This window comes from Hydra vulgaris, chromosome 01 (genome assembly GCF_038396675.1).
Source record: "Hydra vulgaris chromosome 01, alternate assembly HydraT2T_AEP".
In the NCBI taxonomy this organism is placed as follows: domain Eukaryota; kingdom Metazoa; phylum Cnidaria; class Hydrozoa; order Anthoathecata; family Hydridae; genus Hydra; species Hydra vulgaris.
In genome coordinates, this window is record NC_088920.1 from 28685608 (window position 1) to 28710892 (window position 25285).

General features: G+C 27.9%; 3 protein-coding genes across 3 annotated transcripts in view; all 3 read left to right on the top strand.

Moving 5' to 3' along the window:
* The first annotated feature begins 401 nt into the window (after window positions 1-401).
* Window positions 402-1416, top strand: LOC136074311 (uncharacterized). Its single transcript, XM_065786617.1, has 2 exons — window positions 402-539; window positions 595-1416. Exons 1-2 carry the CDS (start codon window positions 402-404, stop codon window positions 1414-1416), a joined length of 960 nt encoding a protein of 319 aa, XP_065642689.1.
* Window positions 1417-18304: 16888 nt separating this feature from the next.
* Window positions 18305-20147, top strand: LOC136075265 (uncharacterized). The gene is made up of 3 exons (XM_065787846.1): window positions 18305-18379; window positions 18993-19108; window positions 19388-20147. The coding sequence occupies exons 2-3, from the start codon at window positions 19100-19102 to the stop codon at window positions 20081-20083; spliced, it is 705 nt and encodes a 234-aa protein (XP_065643918.1). The 5' UTR covers window positions 18305-18379; window positions 18993-19099; the 3' UTR covers window positions 20084-20147.
* A 4328-nt stretch (window positions 20148-24475) lies between these two features.
* Window positions 24476-25285, top strand: part of LOC101238517 (UDP-glucuronic acid decarboxylase 1) — a 46332-nt gene continuing 45522 nt past the window's right edge. The window contains exon 1 of the mRNA XM_065787847.1: window positions 24476-24684. The gene's annotated coding sequence lies outside the window, so the exon portion shown is untranslated. The remainder of the gene's footprint in view (window positions 24685-25285) is intronic.

Consider the following 25285-nt stretch of genomic DNA (forward strand, 5'->3'; position numbering starts at 1 on the left):
GTTTGGGTGGCAGCACTGGTTCCTATTTGTTTGCCTTCTTGAATGTTGCACGTGATTCATGCTGTTTTTTCATCTACTTTGAACTTTCCAGGTAAGTCAGAATGTGTACTGTTCATAGAAGTAAATAGTTGTTCAAAACATAGATTAACTATCCATATAAAAGATTAAGGCTTACTTTAAGCTTTAACTTTCACAATATTATTTCAGAAATTATTCATATTGATTACGTTAGATTTTTAGAATTCGTGGGGTGAATAGAAACACATACTTTTTAGTGTTTCTATTCACCCCACAAAAAAAATTTAATACTAAATCACACTTATACAATATAAAATACATATTATGTGTTATATACTTATATACTTAACTGACACAGCTGTTTTATTTCAAAACCCTGTAAAATGCCAAGGAAGTACAAACACGTGGTTGGAGGTGGCTACAAAAAGCACGATCCAAAAACAATCGAAAAAGCAATTTCTGATATACAGAATGAATTAAGCCTTCGAAAGTCTGCTGAAAAACATGGTTTGCATTATAGTGTTCTTTATCGACACTTGAAAAGAGGTCCAAATTTGATCAAATCATGGTGGTCAGACAGCATTATCTCTTGAAGAAGAACAGCTGTTTGTTGATAGGCTTAAGATATGTGGCGAATGGGGTTATCCCATTGACACTACAACTCTACGACTCCTTGTAAAAGACTTTTTAGACCGGAGAGGGAAAGAAGTTAAGAGGTTTAAAGATAAGCTCCCCGGCCGTGACTTTGTGGAATCATTTATAAAACGTCATAAGGAACAACTTGCCGTGAGAATGTGTCAGAATATTAAACGCTCGAGGGCTGGTGTAACACCAGAAACAATTAACAATTATTTTGATGAACTGACAAATGAATTAAAGGATGTGCCTTTATCTAATATCGTAAACTACGATGAGACGAATCTAAGTGATGACCCTGGTAAGCGAAAGGTCATTGTACGTAGAGGGACAAAATATCCAGAAAGAGTCATAAACTCATCAAAGTCATCTACGTCTGTGATGTTTGCAGCCGCTGCTGATGGCACTATTTTACCACCTTACGTTGTGTATAAGGCTATGCACTTGTACCAAAGCTGGACAGAAGGTGGGCCAAAAAACGCCAGGTACAATCGAACAAAGTCTGACTGGTTCGATTCCTTTTGCTTTGAAGATTGGGTACTGACAATTGCTCTTCCGTACCTGAAAAACAAAACGGGTCGAAAAATTCTGATTGGGGACAATTTGTCTTCCCACTTTTCAATGGAATCTGTGAAGTTGTGTAAAGACAATGATATCAGTTTTATTTTTCTCCCAGCTAACTCCACCCATCTCACACAACCTCGAGACGTAGCCTTTTTTCGCCCATTGAAATCAACATGGCGGCAGATTCTCAAAGAGTAGAAAAAGGGCCCGGGAAGAGCAGAAGCAACTGTTCCTAAGGACAAATTTCCCGCGTTATTGAAAAAGTTGTGTGATTCATTGAAGGAAGAAAATGTGATCAGCGGTTTTAAGAAGTGCGGTATAGCGCCTCTAAACAGGAACAAAGTGCTGTCTATGCTTCCAAAAATGATTGATGATGAGGAAAATCAGAATCCAGAAAATATTCAAAAGAACACTGAAGCTGTTGACAGGAGTTTCCAAGAGCTCCTTCTGCGTCATGATCAGACTCCTAAGATAAGGCAAAAAAGGACATGAAAAACACATGAAATTGAAGTACTGTTTCTATTCACCCCCATCTGCGGGGTGAATAGAAACACCAAGTTTTTATTTGTTTTCATTAAAATGAAATAAGATAAAAAAATGGAAATACCATAAAAAAATAGGTCTAACAGAGACCTGTATTTGGGGAAAAAATGGTGTACCTAAAACAACTACAAATATGGAAAATTTTAAACCAAAGTTGAAAATTGTTTCTATTCACCCCGTTTTACGGTATATTGAATGATTAAGGACAGTTTTTGATAAATATTATTGACTTAAACGACACTTTAACTAAACTGAAAAAAAAATTACTTTTAAAATCAGAAGTTTTGAAAAATTTTGTAATATTAGTTTAATCTCAGTTTACAATAAAATAAAAAAAAGAATATATACATTGTTGTCATAGTTATCATTTTTTCGAGACGCAATCAAGAGAACTAATCCTTTTCGGTTGCATAGTAGTTTAGATTCATTTTTTATAGCATCGAAGAAAGAAAATTTTGGTGAAATACCTTCAACTAGTTTTACTGCTATAATTAAGGATACTATAATAACGAATGAACTCAAAACCGCGACCATTACAGGTGTTTGCTGAACTGTTTGGCAAGGGCGGAGATCAAACAAGTCAAGAAAGAGCAACATATCACAAGGAAACTGTTGAAGTAGGAAGGTGTTTTTTAAAAAACTATAATAAACCTTCAATGGATATCGTAAACAGAGTAAACACTTAACGACTTTAACAGGTTTTAGAAAATCGTCAACGATTGTCACCTATTGTTGAAACAATTATATTTTTAGGAAGGCAAAACATTCCCTTTAGAGGCCACAGAGATGATGGCGGCTTATTAGACACAGACATAGACGATTCTGATGTGATGACAAATGAAGGTAACTTTCGAGAGTTGTTAAAATTTAGAGCAAACTATGGCGGTTTAAATTAGGAAAATCATTTGAAAACAGCTAGAGCATCTGCAGTATACATATACAAAACTACAAAAATGTTTTAGTTGAATGCTGTGGAGAAGAAATATGTGAACCATTTGTAAGTCGTGTTAGAAAATCAAACTAATATGCTATTATGTTTGACGAAAGAACTGATGCATAACATCAGTCACAAATGACAATAATATTACACTATTTGATGCCTGATAGATCAGTTCGAGAAGATTTTGTTGGATTTGTTGAATTGTGTGATCAAAATCAATAAACTAAAAGTAATGCATTTATTTACAATGTACCTATTTTTGACGGCAAAGTGTTTGGTCAATTGGTTATAAACATGTTGGAAAAAAGTTACACCTTTTTTTAAAAAAATGTGTTGGTGTGGGCACAGATGGTTGTAGTGTTATGTTGTCATTGCAAAAAGATGCAGTAGTTGAAATTCAACAAGTTACTTTAAATTTAACTTTATCAAAAAGTTCGAACGTACAAGCAATAAGAAAACGAGTTCGAACGTACAAGCAATAAGAAACTGTTTGGAGTTATTAGCGAAGTTGTTGCTTTTTTTAATGCTTCTGCAAAACTAAATGTTTTTATTGAAAAAAATCCTGAATTCACAACTGCTTTTACTCTGCGAAACACGATGGGTTGAAAGACATAATGCTTTGCTGACGTTTAGTGTTGAACTTCCACAAATAATTGATGCACTGGACACCGGAGTTGTTTTAAAACATAAAAGAGAGATGGTGAAGAAATGTTTAAGGAAATTTTTAGACCTAATTTGCAATATAAACCACCTGCAGTGCATTATATATATATATATATATATATATATATATATATATATATATATATATATATATATATATATATATATATATATATATATATATATATATATATATATATATATATATATATATATATATATATATATATATATTTATATATATATATATATATATATATATATATATATATATATATATATATATATATATATATATGCAAATAATATATCATAACTAATACAGTTCATCATATAAATCTATATAGTCAACTTATGAAAATAATAACTCTCCTGATATAGCATCAGCGACAAGTTAAAACATTTTTATGAAATGTCAACAATTTCTGAATCGCTTTATTCAGTTTTCCAGTAAGAAATAGTAAAAGTTCTGTCTTCTTTTTTTTTATTTGCTTTTTCTAATTGCGCGTCATACATGACAGACTTGCTATTATCTGTATCAAACCATTCATGGCAGAGGTCTCTACCAAGAACTCTTTTTGATATTACGTCATTTAAGTCAGCAAGCGTTTATATAAGTCCTTCTTATCATAAATTTTGCTCCAACTTCCTTTTTTTTTTTTCATCCATTTTTGCCTTTTGCAAGTCTGTGCGGCAATGATTTGGTCGATTTTTTTATTCTTTTTTTACGAGCTGCATTGATAACTTGATAATCACTTAACTACATTTTCTCTGAGCATTAGGTTAAGACTTTCTAGATAATCTATGGTCCTATTCTTTTTTGATCTTAATTTATAAAATATATAACAAATTGTTACATAAAGGGATGTTGTAAAGCCTTGAACTAGCTGTCTCCTCCTTGAGTGTCGTTGTAAAAGAAAGAGAAAAGTACCTTTCATATTGTCGAATTAAGACATTCTGCACTGTCTTGAGACAAGCAGAAATCATCTTGGTTATCTGGTCATCAATGGCACATAAAGTTGCAATTGGTTCTAAAATATTTGGTAGAAGCGGTTCCCTCAAAAAATATCTTGTTCTACAAAACAGTACAGCTGGATTTGATTCACAATCGTTTATTACTGGTAAAATATCCTTTATTACTTGAATACCAGTGACATGATCAAAGCTTGCATCCTCAGCTGAGATATAAAACTTTATCATCTAAGGTTGAGTAAGAAGTTTTCTAAAAATCCTTTTTTTCGAACCCTTGAGAACCACCTTTGACATCATTGAACCTCATTTTGTTGCTATGCTAAAAGAATTCTAACTGCCATGATTTCCAAATAATTCACAAGTTTCAGCTTCTGGAGACTTTAATGCTGAACGACATTCATTGGCAATTCAAAGCTCATTCATATTTTTCCCCCGGTTTCACAAACTTTGGTTACGGTAAGATGATTTACTGTTACTCTGTCTGACATTGTGTTTGATATATTTGAAATGAAACACTACGACATTTTTTTTAAACAAATTTATCTTAAAACTTTTAATATATATAGCATGCTCATAATTTAGCACGCACTAAAGCTGTCTTATTCTGGTATTTCCTAGAAGAAGTAGCAAAATTGAAGGCAAATCTGATAACCTTTTTTTTAATACTCTTTTGTCCAGTGTAAGTTTTTCTCTTAATGTAGATTTACTTTGTAAGTCTGAAATATTGCTTATAGACGATAAAGTTGGATAATAGGTTGAAGTTCCTGTGCCAGTGTCAACACTGATAAACGGGAAGCAAATAGATCATTACAAAAGGCAATAAATTGTTTGCAATTTATTTCATTGTTGGATTCCATTTTTTAGCTATATTCATTAGGTTCTTGATATTATATGTTATTATGTTGAAGCCAAAATACTCATTGACAACGTCAACAGTTTTGGTATATAACTCTACATTTTTTAACAAATACAAAAGTATATGACCGTTTCTATACTCGATGCTTGTTTTAAAAGCCAACGTGAAGCTATCTATTAGATGTATTTTGAAAGCTCCATGTGTGATGTCTTTTTTGTATATATATATATATATATATATATATATATATATATATATATATATATATATATATATAATAATTAAAATTCAATAAATACGGCTGCGTAAAAACTTTTTTTTTAAAAATATATTTGTTTTTATTTCAATATATATCATTCAACATTTTATAATTATTTTTGTAAAGTATAAATATATTATAAATACTTTATTACTCTAGTTATTTTATTTTGGTTGATTATTTATGAATATTGGTTGTAAAGTATAAACAACGATAACAGGACAAGATGACAAGATGAATAATATATATTGAAATAAAAACAAAGCAAATATATTTTTTCCAAAAAAGTTTATACGCAGCAGTATTTATTGAATTTTAATTATATATATATATATATATATATATATATATATATATATATATATATATATATATATATATATATATATATATATATATACAAAAAAGACATCACACATGGAGCTTATATATATATATATATATATATATATATACATATATATATATATATATATATATATATATATATATATATATATATATATATATATATATATATATATATGTATATATATATATATATATATATATATATATATATATATATATATATATATATATGTATATATATATATATATATATATATATATATATATATATGTATATATATATATATATATATATATATATATATATATATATATATGTATATATATATATATATATATATATATATATATATATATATATATATATATATATATATATATATATATATATATATATATATATATATATATATATATATATATATATATATAGGGGGAGGTATACTTGATTTATGAGTGATTAAAACGATAATCCCGTGAATCAAGTAAACCTCCGTCTTTTATTTATGACAATTGGTACCTTTTACTAATCATAATATTTATAGTACAAATTCTTAAAACGCTTTCCACGTCACGATGTTGAGATTTTTTAATTTATTGTTTTCTTTTCTTTATTGTTTATTAAAACAATCTAAATAAACATAAATCTAAAATAAAATAATACATTGACAGTTTATTTATTTTTATTAGACATTACTATTATTAGACTGCGTTAAAAAATATTAAAGAAGAAAGGTTTTATATTCAAATGGTACTGATTAAAGAATAAATATTTTTTCAAATAGTAAAATACTAAAATAAATAACTGGAAACAAGAATAACAATTGTTTTCTCTTGTGCTCTCAACAGTTAAAAAAAAAAGTTACTAAATTCATTTTATTTTGCAAATATAAATAACTGACATAAACTGTATATGTTTGTAAACTAAAATAAACATTCTTTATATTTTTATCAAATGAAGCATTTATAATAAGTAAATTAAAACTAAATTATTGAAGAGTTAAAAACTAAATAACTGATGTTATTGACATTGTGAGACAATGATGATGGTGTCAACTTGAGAACATTCTTTAGTGGATGCTAATAGAATTGTTCCTAAATCTGATTATATCATTACATTTTTTTAAAAAAATTTATAAATGTTTTACTTATGTAAAATTCTTATCTTATAATTATAAATCTAACCTAAATGTTATATTAATACTTACAATTGACCGGCGAATATTTGTTTAAATTCGGATAACGAAATTTGCTTAAAGGCGTAGTTGACTTTGGCTTTAAGTAAATTCAATTAAATTCGGTAACTGTTTCAAAATTTCATTTAATTTTCAGTTAAATTTGAAAAGTATAAATATTTTTTTAATTTATAAAGAGGAATTATAAAATATATTATATATTTTATGTTTATTAACCTGTTTCTATTGGTTACAACCATCTTTCAGAGTTGAGAGAGTGTTGTAACCAATATAAATATTCATCACTTATTAAATCTCAAAAATTCTTTTTTTGGTTTTAATAAGTGATGAATAGACTTTGTGCCTAAAAAAGAATTTTTGAGTATTGACTCTGTATGACAAATTTATTTTCAACATGTTTTTTTTTTTTTTTACCGAACTCATCTTCCAAAGGCCGAGTGGGCCACTTTAGTTGAGGAAGCTACTTCTTATATTGGTTACAACACTCTCTCAACTCTCAAAGAGGGTTGTAACCAATAGAAACAAGTTAATAAACATAAAATATATGATATATTTTCTTATGATATTTTATTTTTTATCTTCTTTATAAATTAAAAAACAGTACAAAAATGTTTGTATTTTGTCAGTTCACCTCTAGCTTCAACTAATGCGGCAACTCTTCGTGACATTCTATTAATACAATTCATTGCCATTTCCTTCAGTTTTTTATTATAATTCCGATGGAATAATTTGCCGAAGGATTGAGGATTTAATTTACCAATATGCATAACTTTGCACTTATATAAGTATGTTATTTATGTTATTATATAAATATGTTATTTATGTTATTATATAAATATGTTATTTATGTTATTATATAAATATGTTATTTATGTTATTATATAAATATGTTATTTATGTTATTATATAAATATGTTATTTATGTTATTATATAAATATGTTATTTATGTCTCCATTAAAATTAATCAACTACTTATTTGACCAGTCTTTTTTTTTTTTTTCAGTCAGACAACTTTTTTATGTTATCTTGAAGAGCATTGTTATTACATTCATTGCTGACATAATTTAGTATCATCAGCAAATAATTCTAATTTATTTAGTATATTAATTTTATATTTTTAAATTTTTATAAATCATTTATATAAATTAAAAATAATAGTGGGCCAAGAACTGAACCCTGAGGTATTTCACTTGTAGTTTCCTCCAAACTTGAAACAAACTCACCCAGAACAACTCTTTATTTTATATTACTAAGGAATGTTTTACACCATTGTAGAATATAAAAGTGAAAACCATAATCATAAAACTTGAAACATAATTCAGATAAAGAAACGAAAACAAAAGTAAATTTTATAAATATTATTACCAACTTTAATTTCTCTTGTAATAATAATAATATAAATAACAACAATAACAATAGTAATGAAAATAATAAGAATAAGAATATCTATATAATATTATAAATAATAAAATCAAAATATAAGGAATAAATATAAATATTAGGAATAAATATAAATAATTGATTGAGGAAGGAGTCACTCATGCAGAATCCTGATCAAAGGAGTGACACCAGTTAATTTTATTAATAATATTAATTTAAAAAGTAATCATAATAACAATAATAACTTTATTCATTAATAGAGCAAAAGTAACGGCAAAAATAATAGTATTTATAATAGTTGTAATAATAGTAGTAATAATAAAAACAGCAGTAATGAAAGTAATAAATATTAATGACAAAAACAATAAAGTTTTTATAAAAATAGTAAGAAAAAAAAAGAGAAAAGTAAAGGAGTTAATAATGATGAAAAAGTTAAAATAAATTTTTTTTCAGATCTTGTTTAAAATTTATTTTGTTTCAAATAAAGAAATGAAGATAAACTATTTTGAAATTTTAACTTTTCAAACTCATTCACAATGCACACAAGACTTCAATTCCCTTCACTGATGCACTGATGTGTAATTGAATACTTACCATACCTCCAAGTTTTATAGTGAGGTACGATTAGTTTTCCATTGTTGGTGTTTCTAATTAAATGTGAATGTATTAATCGAGTTTCAGTGAAGAATGTTGTAATAGAGGAAGGTAAATTTTTATTACGGGAGTCAAAAACAAGAAGAAGATTAGCAACTTTAACAAGTGCTGGCTAGGTAGGAATTTTAAGTTTATTGAAGAATTTTGAAGTTTCTGTATTATGTAGTTGAAAATTAATTTTTCGGATTGATTGGCGCTGAACTGATAAAAATTTATTAATATTACAGTTGCCAATTTTTCCCCAAACTTGACAACAGTAGATGAGATTGAAAAATTGCAAAATACAGATTCTTAAGGGTAGTTTTATCAACATGATGGCGAATTATTGAAAGCATACCATTAGCTCGATTAAGTTTTTTACGGAGTGCGTCTTCCATGAAAATTCCATGAGAGGTTCGAATTTATGAAAATACGAAGATATTTGACAACGTGTGTTGGATATAAACGTCAATTATTAACTTTAATTATAGTTATATAATTGTTGTAAAAAAACTTTTTGTCTCGGAGATGAAAAAAATATTATTTCAGTTATTTCCGAGTTCTAAGAAATTAAGTTTGCATTTAGCCAATGAACTAAACATTTTAGGTCTAAGTTTATATTCTTACACAAGGAATGATGAGACTTATTAATATGCAAAATATTAGTATCATCAGCGAACAGATGGACTGATTAGAAGTGGACAGAGTTGTTTAGATCATTAATATAAATCAAAAACAATAAAGGACCAAGAACAGAACCCTGGGGAACACCACAAACTATATGCTTGTTATTTGATTTGTAACCATTAATGCTAACAAACTGCTTTCGATTTGAAAGTCAAAATTGAAACCAGTTGCAAGCAACTCCTCGGATTCCATAATGTTCAAGTTAAGAAATTAAATTGATATGAATAATGGAATCGAACGCTTTTTGTAAGTTGATAAAAACGCCACCTACGAAATGACCAGTTTTAACATATAACATATACATAACTTATAACACCTAACAGAATATATAAATTACAGACCCAGAATTTGCAGAGCTGCACAAAAAGACAAAAAAAAAAGATTTTTCATTCCAATTTTGTTATATATCCAAATGAGTTTTACTTAGAGAGTTTTTGTTAATGCAAATTTATGTTCAAAGTAATTATCTATTGAACGTATGCTTGAAGGATTGTTTTAATGGAATTTGAAGTTGTTTAATTCGTTTGATTTTTTATATTGACAAATGTCATTTTAAATGCTTTAAAATGTAAAATTGTATATCTTTTTTTAAAAAGCTTGGGACTGTATTGGCATAGATACATGGCAACATCTTTTTTGAAAAGTATATAAAAAAGATGTCATCACTTTTATATATTTGTCAAATATATATCCCCCTTTTTCCTGTTCAGGCAAAAAGTGGTTTGAAAGAATTCGTCCGCTATAACAAAAAATATTTAAACATTTTTACGACTTATTAGATAAAGATAAAACTATACTTTTTATAAAAAAATCATTTAAATAACACAACGCACTATTAGTGAAAAGTATCTCTTTGTACTGCAATCAATATGCATATCCACAAACACTTATATCAAGTAAACTGAAAGGAACAGGAAGACAATCTGTTAATATTTGATAAAAGGATTCACCAATGATCTACCAGCTTAAGCCTTCTGGAGAAAGAAGATTTTTTAAAAGTTTGTGATATTTTTAAACACTAAACATACAAAATAAATTTTAAATATTTTGTATTTTAAAGCGCTTATGAAAGATGGTAACTCCGCAGCATTTTGATGATACTTTGAGAAGAGAAACCATCTTAGCTTAGCAAAGGTTGATATGTTATTGAGTATATTTTTTAATATATATGTGTTGACTAAAAAACGCTCCACACATTGAATAGTAAGCTGATTTGGCAAAGACTCAGTAACGTCTAACATTGATAATGCATACAGAATTTTGTTATATGCCTCAAAACAATTCTTGATACTGATGTTGCATTCTTCTGATTCTTTTCCAGTTCGTAAGTATGTTGCAAAAAGATATTCACAGGAAAATATTAGCAACATGTCTGTATTTATGGAGAAAATCTAGCATTCTGCAAACGGATTCATCTAGCAAAATCAATGGCATGGAGCACGAGAAGAGCGTCTACCACTTTGTGATCATAGCTTAGCAACTTAATATCAAAACTGAAGATATTTGTAACTGTTTTTAGATCATACGTAAATAAAAAATATATTCTTTTAGTGCATCATAAGTATATTCTGATAGGTATATCGTTTTGTCGCACTTAGATTCTATATTAGATAACAAATGCTTTAATGACAAATTGCTAATACCTTCTTAATCGGAAACTATGTACCTTGTTTCCAGATGTTTGCTTCAATCTTGTTTCGGATTTAAGAGATTGACTGATATAGCAATCAAATATAAGTCTAACTTCGTTGTGACCATTTGCAATTTTTAAAAATGATATAATAAAATGTTTGACAAAGGCCTAAAGAAAAACTAGAATGAGCAGTTTTCCTTTAATGTTTAAATCTTAAATAGTTCTTTCATGTTTAAATATTTTAGTAAGTAACTTGTCTTTTTTTAATAATGTTACTTTTAGAATTAAAAAGGTCTACCTTTTTAATTCAGCATCTTTGTGAAATCTGTTTACCAACGCCACTCCGTCAATAATGATTACTCTCTGGGTATTGCTTGTTGTATTGTAGTTAGGTACTACTGAATGCTTTTCTTTTGATAATGAAAAATCTTATGTAGTATTTTGTATTTATCTGTGGAAGTCAGGGGCTGTCCCTCATCTCTAAACATTGGTTTTGGCGCAAAAGAAAAGTCGTAGTTTTTTTTTTTTTTTTTTTTTTTAGGTTATTTAGGTGCTCCCAGAAGTCCTTACGGTCTTATCACGGAGCACCGCGGAAGAGCATTTAATTAGAAGTTCACGCCTCCTTCCTTACCAATGTCGCTTATTGAGCTAGAGCTGGCGTCGAACCTCGGACCTCTGGGTTCTGAGCCAGAACTCTAACCACTGCGCCACGGCTGCTCTAATTGTAGTTGCCTTTGGTTGTTTCCGTGTCGAAACAAGAAATCGTGAAAGCAATGTTTTTCTTTTATTTGAACAAGTTTCTTCTCAACACTAAAAGTAACCTTTTTTCTTTGAGTTTTAAAAGTTGGCGGTGAACACTTTTTAAATGGTAACCAATTTGGTTTAGATCCAATAAACGCTCTCTAATGAAACACTGGTAGAGATTATTGCCAATCTTCCATGTTAAAAAACTCTTTTGAAATCTTTATAGATAATAATTTTTCAGAAATAATTTTAATCACTGGTTCATTTCCTTGAAAACTGACCAGTATTCTTCTTATTACAGAAATCTTTAGACAATGCATTTAGTATTGGTGCAGTAAGACAAAAGCGTTGCAAACCAGAGGATTTTGAGTCAAGCCTTTTAAACTGCCAGTTACTTTCATCACTTTGTTTTCTTGCTCAATGCGTAATCAGAACAAATGCTTTTGAATGGTATTTCACTTTTACTGATTGCTAAGTTCTCTTTTAAATTATTCCAAGATTGTAAATCATTATCAATCAAGTTCAATTATTGTTGCCAAACACAATTTTTTCACAAAATGAACTAACAAAGAGTAGCAAAGCTTCACACATGATCATGTAGTTACGCAGGAATAGTGATTATTATGAGAAATAGTGTTTTTACGCAGAATTACGCAGAAATAGTGTAATAAATAAAATTACGCAGAAATAGTGATTTTTGTAATAAACTTTTATCAAATTCATCAAAAATAGTAAAAACCCTGCAATCTTTGATACCTAAAACATAATTTTCAGTAATTACTTTTAAATTTCACTCGGCATCAGTTATAGTAATAACAAGTTTATCTTTTTCGATTTGAATTTCATTTATAAGTTGTGGGTGTTGTTGTAATGAGATTTCTAAATAAAGTTTGTTTAAAGAAAGATAAATATTCATGTGCGCGTCCATGCATCTTTTCATATGTTTTCCGTAAAACAATTTGACGTAACGTTGTATATACCTGCCTCTGTAAGGATTGCGTCAAGTCCACTACTTTCTACATACTTGCCCATTGCTTTTAAAAAGGCAACACGGAGTTCACCAAGTCTAAAGATGTAATAACAACTGATTAGTTGCAAATCTGACTAACGTTGTACCATTTATGTTAGTAACGATTTTCGAGGTAAACTTAAAATAATGTATAAATTTTACAAAATAAAAAAGTTGCAGCAAGTCCTTTTTTTATTAATACCATTTCTGACAAACAATGCATCTCAAATTCATTTTGAGATCTCCTTTGTTTACATTAATAACATCCTCCATATCAGTTTTTATCTTTTGTATTACTTATGTTATTCCAAAATATCAAGATGCTTAATAACCTTGCTTCATTAAAAAACAGAAAAATAATTCGTTTTCTGATAAAAGTAGCGTATAAATTATTTGAAATGAAAAAACATGCAAATGAAACAACTTGAATTCCCATAGAACGAACTTTTATTTGTTGTATACAATAGATAATTAATTGCTTTTATTATAAAATTCATATCAACAACTCTATTAACAAAAGGCATCATTGATATGTAGCAAACCGGAATGAAAGAACCATTTTTTAAGTCTTTCTATGCGTCTGTAAACTCTGGATCTGAGTTTTATACATTCTTGAAAGTGGCATATCTTGGGAAAGAAACATTTTCAGCATATGGTTTTTACATACCTTTTGTTCCACTTCACAAGCTCTTTTGTATAAGATATATAATTTTTAAATTTAAGATTACTTATTTTTTTGTTGACTGTTATAAGTTTGACGTTATGGGTCGCGGCCCAAAATGTTAAAATTTGCAATGCAACGTTTGTAAAAATATCCAAGGGTGGTGACACAATTTCTCAGCCATACTCGACATCGAACGCATTTAAGAACTTTTCATAAATCTGACATGGAAAATCACTTAGCAAACATTTTTGTATTGGATTTGCGGACTTATATAGATATTTTGAGCGGTTCATTGTATTTTCGTTAATTGGCGTTAATTAGTTGCATCTGCTATAAGGGGCCAGGTGGTAACTTTTTAACATGCGATATACTGGGTAGTCATTGGCTAGTCACTTATAGCTGCTGTCACTATGGTCCACTAAGTAACTGATGTGCAAAACTCTAGTGGGCCGCTCAAAATTCATGTATACCTAGCAAGTATTGTTTTAGTGGACCGCTCAAAATGTAGATCTACTAAAATTCAAAAAGTAGATCTACTAAAATTTCGCTATAGAATGTTTGCTGGGTTCACAGAAATTAATCTTTAGATTGTTAGTTGGGAAAAAAATAAGGTAAAGATAGCGTTGTCAGCATTAATGTATAAGGATAGTTCTACTGCAGGCTCTTCTTCTAGGTCCAGCCATAGTTCTACTTTTAAAAGTCTTATGAATTTACCTAAGGAACCTTAGTTTACTGCATTCTCAGCCGTATTTACAAGTCCCATGTCTTGGTCTGAGAATGCAAAAACCAACACAAATAGATCTTCCTTTGCATTCAGTTCCAGAAAAACTAGACCTTGATCTTTTTCCGACAATACTTAAAATATAATAAAATTACGATTTTATCAACCAACAATACACCAATTATTTACAAAGACCAGGTCTCTCACTTCTTATCGCTGAAATAATATGCACTCATAACTAAGCTGTTAGTATAGTAGAAACCCCTAGTTTCAAAAGGTTCCTTCAGTTTTTGGAGCCAAGGTATACGAAACCAGGTAGAAAATATTTTCTGGCTATTGAAATTCTCAATATTTTTCAGATGATAATAAATAAAATTTGTCTCTTTGCAAAAAAATGTCTTGTTAGTATAACTAACGACATGTGAAACTCCACAGCTAATTTTGAGCCAAACAACCAAACTTCCTCACAAAAAATATGAAACAAATCAACATTTGTGCATTGTGTATCTTATCTATACAAGTCCCAAAATGCAAGTAATCTTGTCGCTTGAGGGTTGGGGGCTACCAATCTTGGCAGTAATGTTACTGCTATGAGAGTAGATAATTTTCTAACATTCTTTGTCTTGCTCATACACTTCAGTTGATCATCAAAGACGGTTTTCTCAACAATGAACGCATTTCTCCACTTATCGCCACCTCTATAAAAATTAATTATGGGATATTATATGTCATTCATTATATATAGCATTCAATAAATTCATAAAAACCTTTAAGGAAATCTTAGAAGATTTTAGGACTGCTAAATTATTCAATAAGGACTGCCTATATTATTTAAGATAAGCCTACTGGATTGAAAAGCACATTTTAAATGCTGAACTGTTTAATTAAAAAAAAATTTGATTCTAATAGTAACGCCACGTTTCCCAATTACTGCCCGACAGAACGCAGAATTGTCGATCAAAGAATGGTAAAGTTTGGTTCCTCTCGTTTCTGCGCTATAAGCTTTTGAAGACATCACACCTACAGCAAGTTCATCAAAAGTGACCACATCAGAAATTATCGTAATAATAAATGCAGTTAACATGTCAATTTATTGCATCAAAGACAATGGAAATTTCATTGATGCAATGTTTGAATCTTTGCATCCACGTTATGGAGACATTTGCAAAAATATTAGATCCAATATTTAAAAAAAACGTCTTTAAAAGCAAGAGAAGGGCCAGGTATGCTGTTATTTTATCAACCGGCGAGTTGAAAACCTTGGAGTTAGACAAGGATCTTGAAATTACAGTTGCTGAAAATCAAGAGTGCAACACACCTGTTCCAGGTGCTTTCTGTTCATTATATAACTGATCAACATAAGTTCTGTAGCAAGTATTTTAATGGCTTCTGTATTTTTATTGTACTTTAAATATTGTGGGCCTATGAACTAAACATATTTTATAAATTTAAATTTACACTCCGCATTACACCATGAGAGATGAAGAACGGACTACTTGAAAGAACTTCTTCTTGTGAGTCACAAAAACGTGTTTCAGTATGTACACGTTTAAGAAAATGCCGTAGGTAATTCTTTTTGTTCTACTAATTGTTTCAGATTAGTAACACTAACAAATGATGTTACGTTCTAAGTTATAATAAATATTTTATAATTAATATTTTATAATAAATATTTTGAATAGCGTAATAAAAGCAAAAAGTAATTTATTTAAATTTAAAATTTAATTTTGTATCTCTTTAGGAAACGTTACCTATTATACATAAAAAGAAAAAGCAGCAGATTTCATTGAATTACCATAAAAAATGAATTTTTAGCAGCAAAATTCTAGTTTACATTTTTATACATAAAATATTTAAATTATCTAAATAATATACTTTGTAGCTAAAAGCTCCTTTTTTTAATTTTATTTAGTTTTTATTTATTTGTTTTTTCATTTCTACCAAACCATATAGGACGTTTAAACATTTAAACATCTAAAATATGCGCTTTCCAAGTGAAAAAATACTTTTACCACATGGGTTCCATATGAATTTCATGTGGGATACATGGGAACTCACATGAAACCCATGTGGGATAAAATTATTTTTTTCACTGGGCTAAAAAAATAAAAAATAAAAATACTACAAACAATCTTAAATGTTAAGTATTTAGAAATACCATAAAAAAATGTAAGTTTATATGTATTTTTATATTGTTTTTAATGCTAAGCATTTAATTTTAGGTTTGGGGTAACATTAACAGTAATGATTCATGGAGTAATCCAAGATACCACATGGGTCACTTTTCCGCATAAGTTGAGCTTATAAGAGATATATAAAATGGTTTGTTTTACTCCTATTAATTATAAAAACATCCAAATTTCTCCCGTAATTTTGATGTTTTTAGAATTTTTTATACATTTTTGAAAACTCTCTTCCTTTTTTTTTTTGTTATAATGTATAATATCTTTATATATGTTATGTATATAAAATCTATAAAACTTTAAAAGTTTTTTTTTTTTTTTATTTCAGGAAAATCAAAAATGATTTAACAAAAAAAAATAGACGGCGGTATTAGGATTCGAAACACGGCTTTTTGCATTAAAACTTTGCGAGGTAACCACTCGGACACGCTGTCTAACGAAAATTTTTAAATTAATCAACAACCAAAAGACTTTATTAAACGGAAATAAATGCTATAGATTTAAAATTATATAGATGTTGCAGCAATACAGCTTTCTAGTGAAAGTAAATTTGTAAAACTTGATATATGCTTTAATATGTTTTAACATTACTTAATTTGAAGTTTACATAAGTTAGATGTTTGCATACACTTTCGTTCACGTTTTCTTATAACAAAAAGTTCTGAAACTCTTTCTAGCTATTATCTCGGCTGTAATGGCTGCCAAAGGTTCCGTGTCAAACACGCTCGAAAGGGTACTACTACTCAAGTTTACTTAGGCGATGAGTCAGTTTTTATCTAAAAAAAAAAAAAAAAAGCCGAATGTTTCATTTAAATTTGATTGGTTGTTGTGCTTATAACTTATGCATACCGAAAACTTTTTAATTTAAGATTATGCAAAACTTGTTTAAAGCGTTTATTTGGCGTTAGTTAAAAGTCAATATACTATTATATATTTTGACAAACTTTATCACTTTTGTTTTTGTAATAACGAAACAAAGTTTTGTTATTGTAAAACAGTAAAAGTTGGGTTTTTTTAATTTGTAAGTTGCATGCTAAGACTTTGTCAAAATGTGATTATACGTCTCAAAGTTCAACGGATATTCTAAAATTAAAGTTACGCAAAAACGAGCCCTTGTCTTTGTGCGCAGTTAAGTAATAGGTATTGGCTTTATTCTAACGCCAATTCTTTCTTGCTTGTCTCTTTTCTTGATTCTTTCTTGCCGGTTGCTTATAAAATATATATTTTAATTTCATCAAGAAGGGCATCAAATAAACTTTCCAACAATACCAAAACAGGTTTTTTTTTTGGTTTTTTTTGACTTTTAACAAAATATCAACTAAGGCATAAATACAGTTTTCGCTATAAAAACCCTGGTTTCCCGTCTTAGTACACTTGAGTACAACTAAAAATATTAAGTTGGGCAATAATATAGAGAGATGATTTTACTTATTTCCTTATTAAAAATTTTCAGCAACAAAAAAACTTCTTTTTCTTTTTAAACATTCAATAATTTAAAAAATATTGTAAATTCTTGAGTGATTAGTTTATATTGTGTTGTTTCAAAATCACTACCCCTTTACTTAAATTATTTTAGATTAAAAGCAAAATTATATTAACTAGATTATGTAGATTAAAAACGAAACTACGTTTACTGAGAGAGAATCGGCATAATTGTTACGCTGTTTTAATTTGAAGTAGATTAAAAAATCAAAACAAAGGATAGGTTGAAATTTAAGAGAACTTAGTATGTAATTAATATATGCAAAATTTCAAGCTTTTTTCTTCGTAAATTACTTAATATTGCTTTAATATGTAATATTTACATTAGTGAAAATGTAAATGTTTGTTTATGTTAAACTTCTTAAGAGAGAAAAACTTTTTTTTGATCTGGCAACATTGAGATTGTGTATTGAAAATTTAATGTTTATTTATAATTTTCTATTTAAGTTTTAAGATGTTCTATTTGAGTTGTTCTATTTGAGATGTTCTATTTAAGATTTGTTTTATTTGAGATGTTCTATTTAAGAGTTGTTCTATTTAATATGTTCTATTTGAGTTGGGAGAGTTAAAAATAGTTTCAATTATAATGTTACACGAGTAGTTACGTTTGAGTTTAAGATCTTGAAAAGTTTTTCTCCATTTTGTTTTAAGATTTGCTTTTCATTTAATTTCATTTTTTAATTTTAATTCCTACTTTTTGTTTCATTTATATTTGATTGTTTTAAACACAATACTGCATATATTCTTAAACCCTTATCTAGTAATAAAAAAGATACTTTCAAATGAAACTTTGAGAGGCATTATGCTTAGTTGAGACTAACAATAAAAAATTTCGTTTTTTTGTGATTATTTTTTAGACTTGAAACAAAACCGCTTTATACAAAGTGATCTGGATCGGCATATTTGCTTAAATCAAATCTGAAAAAATAATAATAGAGTACATTTGGCCGTCTGGAAATTTAAAATGAATAAGGTACTTTTTAGTTTTTATACACAGTTTAGCGTATTTTACAATTTACATAATAAATTTTTTATGAATAGTCATAAAATTTAGAAATAAAGAAAGATATAAAGTTTATAGAAAAACAAGAATTAATTGCACACACACGCAAAAACTATAATTACAGAATTTTTTTTTATTTCACATAAAGTTGTGAACTTTATATGAAATAAAGAGTATCATTTAAAAGTATTATTCAAAAATTTTAAATTCAATTTTGAAATATGTTAAAAAATTCGTTAATATTTTCAGATTTCTGGTTCAATTGTCAGCGTCAGCGACATAATAACATCACAAAACAACAACAAATATTTTGAAATTATTGTTTCATCAAAAGAAAATGAAAATAATCTTATTCGAGTTATGGAGGAAGATTACAACAACGCGGTTACTAAAAAAAAGGATAGAAGCAACTTGATTTATAAAAGAATTGATTTACAAAACATGTCATTTCATAAGTTTCAGGAAGGTTTATTTCATTCAAGTTTTGTAGAGTTCACTGGTCTTTCCGATGTGAGAGGTGGAATCACTCCAGCTCGTTATTTCGGAAGTAATTCTACTTGCCACTATATTATTAATGTTGGTGGTGAATGTAAAATTACTCCAGATTATTTAGGTGTGAAAGATGTCCTTAAGATGAAATCACCACCAACGATGTTCTCAATCCACGGTCGTATTGAATGGATAGACAAATATTCTCAATTTGGTTCCGGCTTCACAGCAAATAAAAGAGTTCGCAAATGCAACCTTTATGACTTATTTGATGAAGAATTTAAAATTGTAGCTGAAGTATGGTCTGAAGAAGATAACGAACGCCCAATATCAGATCTAAAGGATGGCTTTAGTTACCGATTAGAATTTATGAAAGTCAGCACAACAAGTTATTTAGAAGGAAGAGTTTTAACCAGTACATCAAGAACCAAAGTCTACGAAATCGACTGTTTGTAAAAACTATTATTTTTTCTTGTTTTTTTGTAAAAAAAAACAGTGTAAAATATAGAAGTCTGTTTAACTGTTTTTACTTTGAAATTAAAAAGTTACAAAAAATGATGCATATTTTTTTAGTTTTAAAAAATCTACTATTTATAGGTTCTAAATATTTCCGTGCAAACTCTTACACAAGTTTCTAATTTGTTTAAAGCTAGTGTCAGAATTTTATCCCTTTCTCGAAACTCTTGACGACACTAACACCATCAAAAAAATGGTAGTCTAATTATACTGAAAAATAAAACTCATATTTGATAATCATACTTTGCAATGACATCGCAAATGAAGGTAGTATTTTTTTAACGGCTAATAGCTAAAAAATAGAAAAAAAAGAAAATTAAAAAAAAAAAAAAATTTTAAGAATAGAAAATTTACAAAAATCTAATGAAGTGAAAAAATGTTAAAAAATATATATTGAAGTAAAATATTAAATAAACAGAACAACTAAAAGCAAAGTTAAAGAAAAAATGTTCTTGATATATTCGAAAATAAAAAACTTTAATAAGTTATTAAAAAAAAAAAAAAAAACAATTCTTAAATTTTATTAATTTAGGTTTTTTGCATTGTTTATATTGTAGTGTATTCTTGTGTATGGTTGATAATGTCGTTTATTTTCGTGCATTCTATTTTTGTTTATACTGTCGTGTAATTTTGTGCATCGTTTATTGACGTGTACACGCGCAATGTTTATATTCTCCTGCACTTTTTTTTTCTTTTTTTTTTCTTCTTTTGTTTTTGTGGTGTTGTAGCTAATTATTTTTATTGTTGCGTTTTACTTTTGTTGCTATTACTCAAGTGATTTCATATTCTTTGGTCTCATAATATTTAAATAAATCTTTTTGTTTACTTTTTTAGTTTCTATCGCCCTTCTGATCGTTAAACGTTGTGTTATCTCATTCATTCATTATCTCTCATCTCAGCTCATTCACTTTTTCCTTTTTTGTTATTAATCTTTTTTTAATAGTTATTGTTCTTCTTTTTATTATAATTATTTTTTGACCACTATCTATACTATTACTTTTTGTTTTTTGTTTGTTTTTTGCTTTATTTGTTTGTTTTATTAAGGTGTCACTTCAATGACTAGTTTTTAACTATACGAGTGAGACCAAACCTAATTTTGTAAAATTATAAATAAGTCTGTATTTTTTTTCAATTTTATAGTTAAATGAATGGATAAGTTATAAATAAATTTAAAATAACCAGAACAGCACAATTTAATGAGCTAAAATTTAGACTAACCCACTAGGCCAAACTTTGGGCGAACCCGTTCGTTATTGTTGACCATTAAATCACTGCTGTTGGCTGCATGTTTGAAATGAAATTTTGGTTTACAACTAGTTGGTATAAATGATGGACAAAACAACGAATATAATGAATTTAAAAAAAAGTAGTTACTCTCTATAAAAAGAATCTGAAAATCGCAGCTTTAAAAAAACGCTTTCATAAGGTTGACAGGTTATTAGGTAAAACAATGACTATTGTTTGCAAAGAGGAATTTAGGACTTTAGTAAAGAAACAGCAAGAATTTGTAAAAAAATAACGGTAAATGATGAGAAAAGTATTTAATGACGGAAAGATCGGCGCAAAGAATTATTAGAACTTTTTTTTTTTTACATTTTAAAATTTTATCTTACCTATTAAATCTTTGTTTTACAATCTGTAATTTATTACCTGTGAAAAATACGTTTCTTAAAAATTAATTTGCATTACATTACAAGGCCGACGCCACCGAATTTCTCGGAAATTGATTTCGTTAGCGATATCTCTTTGAACATTTCTTTCTAGAATTGTGTATAAAGTTTAATTTTTTTTTTAAATGATAATATTTGCATGATCCGTATATGGCTTTCGGTTCTTCATTAACTTATTTTTATAAATAAAACTGAATGAATCTAAATAGTATTAAAATAGTTACGTAATTATAACGACGTAGTTATAACAATAACGATATTAACAACAATAAAAAAATTAAATTGACTACTACTGTAAATTAGCTAGATCTGCCCTGATCAATTCAAAATGTTTACTTTAAATTTTCCTTCAATTGTATTAATAATTTTCCTTGGATATTTTTTACTATTTGTGTTATAGATAGGTATGATTTTTATCTTATATATCTATAACCCAATAGTCAAAATTAAAGTCTTAGAAAAAAGCTAAAGTTGGTGCAAGTTTTTTTATTTGAAGCCACTTCTTTTTATTTAAGTTGAAGCAACTTTTCCAGTAAAAACTTTTAGTGAGAACCACGTCATTTACTTTGTTTGTTAAAAAACCGGTATCCAATTTTTGTAAAAAATCCAAAAATATATCAGTAATCTTAAACAAAGCTTGGCAAAATCTTTTTTGTTTTAAAATAAATCTACTTTTAGATTTTACATTGATGCCAGAGTCTGTTTAAAGTGGTTAAGTAAAAAAAAAGCAAACTCTTATTGAATAGCTGGATCATATTATTGTAAAATAAGAACCAAATTAAAATTTCTAGAGCATAGAGGTTTAGGTAAAAACTGGGTCCCGTATGGGAAGACCGACGGTATCCCACCGGATCTTGGCTACGGTTTCCATAAGGGACCCATATGGGTATGCCCGCCGGGTATCTTAACCGTAATAAAAGTAAAGTAATTGCATAAAAATAGATAATTTATAGAAACATAATTAAAAAAATAGGGCTGCAAGAATTATTATCATCTTTACTTCCAACAAGGCTGCAAGCAACCACTATTAGAGTTGGAAGTAACTGGAAGAGAAAAGATAAAGTATATACAGCAAGATAACTATTAACTGACGACTTAAAAGATTGCAAATTATTTGATTCAGAAAAACAAAATAAACAAATAAGAATTTTGGAAGCACTTAAGAAAAGTTACAGTAAATTGAAAAGACTTAATTGAATGACGAGTAACACGAGAAAGAATATTAAGAAGAAATGAGCAAGCTTTTCAAAACAGTATTTAAAGAAATTCAATGAAAAAATTGTGGTAGTAGTCTTAGCTTTTTAAAGTTTTACTTTCTTTTCATAACCAAAAGTAATTTTGTATTACAGAGCTGGTTAACAAGTTTTCCTTCTGTTTTGCTTTTCTTCATTTTTCAATAGTATATTCAATTCTTTAAAATTGACGACCAATTGTTGATTAATTTACTTTAAAATTAAGACCTAATTATCTTTCACTGATTTTTTTTGGATTGTTGACAAGTCTCTTTAGTTTCCCCTTTTTGAATTTTTTCTCTAATTAAACGGCAATAGTGACTAGAGTATAAAGAGGCGAGGTAAAAATATACTAAATTAGTATGCATGGAACAAGTTATCTTTTCACAATGCTAAAACCCATAATATATCAACAGTTTAAACACATACGTAGCATTTTTTGCATTAACAATGTTTCGATTTGTTTTAAATAAACAGCAAATTAACAAAATATGTAATTTATTAAGTAAGTATCAATGTAAATTTGTTATTAAGACCATAATGTAACAACATGTGCAAAGCTTAATTTGAAATAAAATAATCAAAATGCTTCGTGATTATCAACACAATTGATAAATACGACCATAGTAAATTAATGACTACAGTTTGTTAAAACAGGTGACTTAGAACACAACATATCAAAGTCTTCTGGAATTCCATTTTGTTGTGGTTTGTGGTTTGTGGGTTTGTTTTAAACAATACAGAGAAAAAAAATTTAGTTTAATAGAAGCCCTGTTGTACTTAGTTGATTGGGGTTTTCCGCAAAATAGAGAAGATATTAAACTCATGGTTAAATTTGATGCAGCATTAACTGGAAAAAATATTCCGTTCAAAGATGACAAACCAGGAAGAGACTGGTGTAAAAAAAAGTGGAATGTAATTCTTTGAGGAAAAAAAAGCATGAACTTTATACAAAAGCTAGAGCTACTTCTGAAAAGCTATTTCTGAAAATATTGACAGCTTTTTTTTAGTTAAATTTAAAAAGTTAAGTGAAAAAAATTTACTTAATAGACTTTATTATACTTTTTGTAAGGATAAAGAAAGTACAAGACAGTAAATGTCCGAGACCAAGCTTCAGGCCCAAATCCAAGGCCGAACAGTTAAATATAAGTTTCGAGACCAATTCTTAAATCTCAAAATATACATTTCTGACCTACGTTGACACCACTTGCAAATGTAAAAAAAACCGTAGAACACATGCCCGAAAAATGGGTTAATTTTAACAACAAATCATGTTGTGGCCAGCTTATAAATTTATGAGATAAATAAATTAGTTACATTTTAATATGATAAATGGGATACATTTATCCACACTCTACCCCCCATCGTATAAATACGTATTATTTCGGTACCGGCGTAACTATTTTATAAATAAAATAAAACGAAAGTACAAATTTGTCAACATTAAATGGAAATAGAAATTATATTGAAATTATATGAAATTTAATGATTTACTATTAAACTATATTTTAAATTAAAAGTCTTTTAAAATTTATAGTTAAATAAGAATTAACTAATTTTTTTTTGCGATTTTCATTACTATTCCACGTCAACTTGTTTAACAATAACAGCAAATATATATTACAAAGTGTATTAACAGGTACCACGTTTTGTTTTAATATAGATATGTGAAATAAAATTTTTAAACGAGTTAACACTCAAATTTTATATATTATTAGAAAGGTACAATATTTTAAAGAAAAAACAATAGATTTTACTGTAACTGCCGAATGTTTTCCAGGGATATGAGCGAGCCCAAAACTTCAATTTTTACCATCTTAAATATTTATTTCTTTCGTTATGGTTGTTTTTTTTAACTAAATTTGTAATTTTTATATTAAAAAACTTTTTAATATAAAAATTATTTTATACCAACCAATAATAGTGGTGTATCAGAGAATAGGGAGTAGGCATTGCTCCTTTAAAACTTTTTCATCAATGTTTCAGTCAGAAGAAAATTACAAATCCTTTTAGATATCTTTAAATCTATCTTTGATACTCATTTTAATCAAAAACTCATTTTAATCAAAAGAATTTTAATTGTGATACAATTATGTCTAAATAGTTCACAACTTTCTGATGGAGCAACATCATGTGGCAGTTGTATCATAAGGGTGAAAATGAAAGTATCAAAGAGCAGTATCAGCAGACAGTATCAATCAGAATTTTGCAACAAGTTGCTCAAATTTTGTTTATGTTTA